Source organism: Panthera uncia, unplaced genomic scaffold (genome assembly GCF_023721935.1).
Source record: "Panthera uncia isolate 11264 unplaced genomic scaffold, Puncia_PCG_1.0 HiC_scaffold_1766, whole genome shotgun sequence".
NCBI classification, from domain to species: Eukaryota; Metazoa; Chordata; class Mammalia; order Carnivora; family Felidae; genus Panthera; species Panthera uncia.
Window position 1 is genome coordinate 8,058 of NW_026058433.1, and position 7,686 is coordinate 15,743.

At 40.8% G+C, this 7,686-nt stretch overlaps 1 protein-coding gene across 1 annotated transcript; it reads right to left on the bottom strand.

Moving 5' to 3' along the window:
- Nucleotides 1-216: 216 nt before the first annotated feature.
- On the bottom strand, nucleotides 217-877 carry LOC125917372 (zinc finger protein ZIC 3-like; the record flags this gene model as incomplete). The annotated part of the gene is given in 2 exon segments (XM_049623588.1): nucleotides 217-434; nucleotides 437-877. Coding segments are annotated over 2 exon segments (659 nt in total), but the record flags the coding sequence as incomplete, so codon positions are not given.
- Nucleotides 878-7,686: the final 6,809 nt, after the last annotated feature.

A 7,686-nucleotide genomic window follows, 5' to 3' on the forward strand; every position in this document is an offset into this window, starting at 1 on the left:
AATCCTTCAAATTCCAAAACATATTTTCTAATCCTGAGAAAAGGGCATGGCTACTTTGGGATCTTGCCCCCAAACCTTCCCAGACAAATGCAATTACCAAGATGTAACCCCACCTCTTGCCTTAAAACTCCATTTCCATCTGCTTGGTCTTAGTTTTCTCTTTAAAATCCATTTGGTCCATTCTATGGTTAACAGGGTTTGTTTTTGTGTTTGTCCTCAGACATACCATTTGTTAAAATTGGGAGGAAGTCCAGAGTTGTGGCTGGTGCTAGTTTGAACTGCAGATGGGGTTTTAGTGGTATCTTTGCTGTTTGCAGAAGCTACAGTGGGTGGAGTAGAGGATTCAGATTCATAGCCTGAACTGGCAGCAGAAGAGGAATCTGACCCTTGAGATTCATAAGCCTTCATGCACTTGTGCAGGGAGCTTGGGTGCAGGACTTGTTGCACACTTTGCAGATGAAAGGCTTGTCCAAGGTGTGCACATGTGTGTGCTTCTTGTGGTCACTGCTGTTGGCAAAGTGTCTGTTATAGCCTTCAAATTCATATTTGAAAGGCTTCTCCCCTCTATGGATCCTCTTGTGGACTTTGTGGTTTTTGGAGCAGGCAAAGATCTTCCCACAGCCCAGGAAGGGGTATGGAAAGGGCTTCTGGCCCTTGTGCACTTGAATGTGGTTGGCCAGTTTGTAGTTCACCTTGAAGGACTTGCCCTCACGAAGGCACTCTTCCCAGTAGCAGATGTAGTTGTTCTGCTCCAGGCTGTCTACATGCTCCATGGTGACATGTATCACCAGCTCGTGCATGATGCTGAAGGTCTGGTCACAGCTCTTGGGCTGGCTGAGCTGAGCCTCCTCGATCCACTTGCACAATGTAGGAATTTCTTATATGTAAAAATGTTAATTACCAAATCATAATATGAAAATGCCTGTTTCATCTCTTGCTATTTTCAAATGATGTTTCTCCCCCCGCCCCACCGCCCGGGGGGTGGGGTGGGCAGGGGAACCTTGCAATGTAGGAATATTTCCATGTACTAGAAATTGATTGCATTGTTTTGCCAAGGGACTCCCAAAAAGGATAAATATGATTTGGTGGCTAGCTTGCATATAAACAATGAGCTATAGCTCACATAGTATTGGCATCTTTTCAGAGTTAACTAAACTTTCAGTTTTACTAAGAAGACTGCATTTTCTTCCTGCCCTCCCTCCCTTACACACACATATATACACATGAACACACACCTACAATTATACTAAAGTTGCTACAATAAAATAAAGTTTAATAACTCAAATTTAGATAAAAATTCTCTAAGCTTCAGTAAGGAGGGTCACTTGAATCAGATATATTTTAGCAATTTTCATGATCAAAATGTCCAAAGAAGCTAAAATTAAATTTCTTTTCAATTTTTACTTGTTCTTTTATATTTCTAAGCAAGTGAGACACAACATCCTTGCTTTTGACTCTACAGGAATCAATGGATATGTTGGTCAGTGGCCTCAGAATCCTTCAAGACCTAGCCAGAAGGAAAGAAACATATTTCATTTTTTGAAACATTTCTTTTTTTTTTCGAACACACTCCTTGACCTCTAGAATGATCAAAAGGCAATATAAGGAAGCTTTCAAGCAAAAAGGACACATGATCTTTCCTTGTCTTATGAACCTAAAAGTCCTAGAAGACATCAATGTGTCTTCCTCCCTCATTTAAATGTTGCACAGGCAGTCTTCATGTAAGAATGGAAGAATTCCAATGGCCCATTTGAAGTAAGCTATATAGAATTCAGGATGCATTCTCCTTAGAAACCATATTATGCATAATGGTTAGCTATGTTTATTTTTTTTTTGAGAGAATATGCTAATTATTTTATTTTATTTTATTTATTTCATTTTATTATTTTTTTATTATATGAAATTTATTGTCAGATTAGTTTCCATACAACACCCAGTGCTCATCCCAAAAGATGTCCTCTTCAAACCATCACCTACCCTCCCCTCCCTCCCACCCCCCATTAACCCTCAGTTTGTTCTCAGTTTTTAAGAGTCTCTTATGCTTTGGCTCTCTCTCCCACTCTAACCTCTTTTTTTTTCTTTTTTTTTCCTTCCCTCCCCCATGGGTTTCTGTTAAGTTTCTCAGGATCCACATAAGAGTGAAAACATATGGAATCTGTCTTTCTCTGTATGGCTTATTTCACTTAGCATAACACTCTCCAGTTCCATCCACGTTGCTACGAAGAGCCATATTTCATCTTTCTCATTGCCACATAGTACTCCATTGTATATAAACCACAATTTCTTTATCCATTCATCAGTTGATGGACATTTAGGCTTTATCCACAATTTAGCTATTGTTGAGAGTGCTGCTATAAACATTGGGTACAAGTGCCCCTATGCATCAGTACTCCTGCATCCCTTGGGTAAATTCCTAGCAGTGCTATTTCTGGGTCATAGGGTAGGTCTATTTTTAATTTTTTGAGGAACCTCCACACTGTTTTCCAGAGTGGCTACACCAATTTGCATTCCCACCAACAGTGCAAGAGGGTCACCATTTCTCCACATCCTCTCCAGCATCTATAGTCTCCTGATTTGTTCATTTTGGCCACTCTGATTGGTGTGAGGTAGTATCTGAGTGTGGTTTTGATTTGTATTTCCCTGATGAGGAGCGACGTTGAGCATCTTTTCATGTGTCTGTTGGCCATCCAGATGTCTTCTTTAGACAAGTGTCTATTCATGTTTTCTGCCCATTTCTTCACTGGGTTATTTGTTTTTCGGGTGTGGAGTTTGGTGAGCTCTTTATAGATTTTGGATACTAGCCCTTTGTCCGATATGTCATTTGCAAATATCTTTTCCCATTCCGTTGGTTGCCTTTTAGTTTTGTTGGTTGTTTCCCTTGCTGTGCAGAAGCTTTTTATCTTCATGAGGTGCCAATAGTTCATTTTTGCTTTTAATTCCCTTGCCTTTGGGGATGTGTCGAGTAAGAAATTGCTGCGGCTGAGGTCAGAGAGGTCTTTTCCTGCTTTCTCCTCTAGGGTTTTGATGGTTTCCTGTCTCACATTCAAGTCCTTTATCCATTTTGAGTTAATTTTTGTGAATGGTGTAAGAAAGTGGTCTAGTTTCAATCTTCTGCATGTTGCTGTCCAGTTCTCCCAGCACCATTTGTTAAAGAGACTGTCTTTTGTCCATTGGATGTTCTTTCCTGCTTTGTCAAAGATGAGTTGGCCATACGTTTGTGGGTCTAGTTCTGGGGTTTCTATTCTATTCCATTGGTCTATGTGTCTGTTTTTGTGCCAATACCATGCTGTCTTGATGATGACAGCTTTGTAGTAGAGGCTAAAGTCTGGGATTGTGATGCCTCCTGCTTTGGTCTTCTTCTTCCAAATTTCTTTGGCTATTCGGGGCCTTTTGTGGTTGCATATGAATTTTAGGATTGTTTGTTCTAGCTTCGAGAAGAATGCTGGTGCAATTTGGATTGGGATGGCATTGAATGTGTAGATAGCTTTGGGTAGTATTGACATTTTGACAATATTTATTCTTCCAACCCATGAGCACGGAATGTTTTTCCATTTCTTTGTATCTTCTTCAATTTCCTTCATAAGCTTTCTATAGTTTTCAGCATACAGATCTTTTACATCTTTGGTTAGATTTATCCCTAGGTATTTTATGCTTCTTGGTGCAATTGTGCATGGGATCAGTTTCTTTATTTGTCTTTCTGTTGCTTCATTATTAGTGTATCAGAATGCAACTGACTTCTGTACATTGATTTTGTATCCTGCAACACTGCTGAATTCACGTATCAGTTCTAGCAGACTTTTGGTGGAGTCTATCGGATTTCCATGTATAATATCATGTCATCTGCAAAAAGCGAAAGCTTGACTTCATCTTTGCCAATTTTGATGCCTTTGATTTCCTTTTGTTGTCTGATTGCTGATGCTAGCACTTCCAACACTATGTTAAACAACAGCAGTGAGAGTGGGCATCCCTGTCATGTTCCTGATTTCAGGGAAAAAGGTCTCAGTTTTTCCCCATTGAGGTTGATGTTAGCTGTGGGCTTTTCATAAATGGCTTTTATGATGTTTAAGTATGTTCCTTCTATCCCGACTTTCCCGAGGGTTTTTATTAAGAAAGGGTGCTGAATTTTGTCAGATGCTTTTTCTGCATCGATTGACAGGATCATATGGTTCTTGTCTTTTCTTTTATTAATATGATGTATCACATTGCTTGATTTGTGAATGTTGAACCAGCCCTGCATCCCAGGAATGAATCCCACTTGATCATGGTGAATAATTCTTTTTATATGCTGTTGAATTTGATTTGCTAGTATCTTATTGAGAATATTTGCATCCATATTCATCAGGGATATTGGCCTGTAGTTCTCTTTTTTTACTGGGTCTCTGTCTGGTTTAGGAATCAAAGTAATACTGGCTTCATAGAATGAGTCGGGAAGTTTTCCTTCCCTTTCTATTTTTTGGAATAGCTTGAGAAGGATAGGTATTATCTCTGCTTTAAATGTCTGGTAGAACTCCCCTGGGAAGCCATCTGGTCCTGGACTCTTATTTGTTGGGAGATTTTTGATAACTGATTCAGTTTCTTCCCTCTTTATGGGTCTGTTCAAGCTTTCTATTTCCTCCTGATTGAGTTTTGGAAGTGTGTGGGTGTTTAGGAATTTGTCCATTTCTTCCAGGTTGTCCAGTTTGTTGGCATGTAATTTTTCATGGTATTCCCTGATAATTGCTTGTATCTCTGAGGGATTGGTTGTAATCATTCCATTTTCATTCATGATTTGATGTATTTGGGTCATCTCCCTTTTCTTTTTGAGAAGCATGAGGTTTATCAAATTTTTTTTTTCTAAAAACCAACTCTTGGTTTCATTGATCTGCTCTACAGTTTTTTTAGATTCTATATTGTTTATTTCTGCTCTGATCTTTATTATTTCTCTTCTTCTGCTTGGTTTGGGGTGTCTTTGCTGTTCTGCTTCTATTTCCTTTAGGTGTGCTGTTAGACTTTGTATTTGGGATTTTTCTTGTTTCTTGAGATAGGCCTGGATTGCAATGTATTTTCCTCTCAGGACTGCCTTCGCTGCATCCCAAAGCATTTGGATTGTTGTATTTTCATTTTTGTTTGTTTCCATATATTTTATAATTTCCTCTCTAATTGCCTGGTTGACCCACTCATTCGTTAGTAGGGTGTTCTTTAACCTCCATGCTTTTGGAGGTTTTCCAGGCTTCTTCCTGTGGTTGATTTCAAGCTCATAGCATTGTGGTCTGAAAGTATGCATGGTATGATCTCAATTCTTGTATACTTATGAAAGGCTGTTTTGTGACCCAGTATGTGATCTATCTTGGAGAATGTTCCATGTGCACTCGAGAAGAAAGTATATTCTGTTGTTTTGGGATGCAGAGTTCTAAATATATCTGTCAAGTGCATCTGATCCAATGTATCATTCAGGGCCCTTGTTTCTTTATTGACCTTGTGTCTAGATGATCTATCCATTGCTGTGAGTGGGGTGTTAAAGTCCCCTGCAATTACCACATTCTTATCAATAAGGCTGCTTATGTTTGTGAGTAATTGTTTTATATATTTGGAGGCTCCTGTATTTGGCGCATAGACATTTATAATTGTTAGCTCTCTGATGGAGAGTCCCTGTAATTATTATATAATGCCCTTCTTCATTTCTTGTTACAGCCTTTAATTTAAAGTCCAGTTTGTCTGATACAAGTATGGCTACTCCAGATTTCTTTTGACTTCCGGTAGCATGATAAATAGTTCTCCATCCCCTCACTCTCAATCTGAAGGTGTCCTCAGGTCTAAACTGAGTCTCTTGTAGACAGCAAATAGATGGGTGTTGTTTTTTTATCCATTCTGATACCCTATGTCTTTTGGTTGGCGCATTTAGTCTATTTACGTTCAGTGTTATTATAGAAAGATACGGGTTTAGAGTCATTGTGATGTCTGTAGGTTTCACGCTTGTAGTCATGTATCTGGTACTTTGTGGTCCTTCCAACATTTCACTCACAGAATCCCCCTTAGGATCTCTTATAGGGATGGTTTAGTGGTGATGAATTCCTTTAGTTTTTGTTTGGAAAGAGTTTTATCTCTCCTTCTATTCTGAATGACAGACTTCCTGGATAAAGGATTCTCGGCTGCATATTTTTTCTGTTCATCACATTGAAGATTTCCTGCCATTCCTTTCTAGCCTACCAAATTTCAGTAGATAGGTCTGTCACTAGTCTTATGGGTCTCCCCTTGTAGGTTAGAGCCTGTTTATCCCTAGCTGCTTTCAAAATTTTCTCTTTACCCATGTGTTTTGCCAGTTTCACTATGATATTTCATGCAGAAGATTGATTCAAGTTACATCTGAAGGGAGTTCTCTGTGCCTCTTGGATTTCAATCCCTTTTCCTTCCCCAGATTGGGGAAGTTCTCAGCTATGATTTGTTCAAATACACGTTCAGCCCCTTTCTCTCTCTCTCATGGAATTCCTGTTATACGGATATTGTTCCATTTGATTGCATCACTTAATTCTCTAATTCTCCCCTCATACTCCTGGATTTTTTAATCTCTCTTTTTTCTCAGCTTCCTCTTTTTCCATAATTTTATCTTCTAATTCACCTATTCTCTCCTCTGCCTCTTCAATCCGTGCTGTGGTCACCTCCATTTTATTTTGCACCTCATTTATAGCATTTTTTTTATGTCCTCATGACTGTTTCTCAGTCCCTTGATCTCTGTAGCAATAGATTCTCTGCTGTCCTCTATGCTTTTTTCAAGCTAGCAATTAATTTTATGTCTATTATTCTAAATTCTTGTTCTGTTATATTACTTAAATCATTTTTGATCATTTTGTTAGCTGTTGCTACTTCCTGGAGTTTCTTTTGGGGAGAATTCTTCCATTTCATCATTTTGTATAGTCCCTGGGGTGGCTCCAAACTGCAGGGCACTTCCCCTGTACTGTCCAGAGTACCTTGTGTTGGTGGGTGGGGCCAGTCACACCTGATGTCTGCCCCCATCCCACCACTGCGGTCACAGTCAGACTGGTGTGTACCTTATCTTCTCTTCTCCCAGGGGCAGGACTCACTGTGGAGTGGTGTGGCCCCTGTCTGGGCTATTTGTACATTGCAAGGCTTGTGGTGCTGTTTTGATGGGATCTGGCATATTAGCTGGTGTGGATCTGAAAGGTGCACAGAGGCGGGAGGGCCAGGCTCAGCTCGCTTTGCCATCAGTGGTCCCCTGCGGGAGAGGCCCTGCAGCACTGGGAGGGAGGCAGACCCTTCAGAGAGATGGATCCACAGAAGCACAGTGTTGGGTGTTTGCGTGGTGCAAGCAAGTTCAGTGACAGGGACTGGTTCCTTTTTGAATTTTGGCTGGGGGATGGGAGAAGGAGATGGTGCTTGCCAGTGCCTTTGTTTCCCTGCTGAGCTGAGCCCTGTCTCCCAAGGCACAACTCTTGTTCCCAGTGTCCTCTCACCCTCCCCACTCTTTGAAAGCAGAGCTGTTGACTTTTGACATTCCAGATGTTAAGTCCCACTGGCTGTCAGAACTCATGCAGTCCGGCCCCTCCGCTTTTGCAAGCTAGACTCGGGGGCTTTGCCTTGCCAGGCGGGCCTCCCCTCCACCACCCCTCCCTCCCACCAGTCTGTATAGCGTGCACCACCTCTCTGCCCTTCCTACCCTCTTCCCTGAGCCTCTTGTCTATGCTTGGCTCC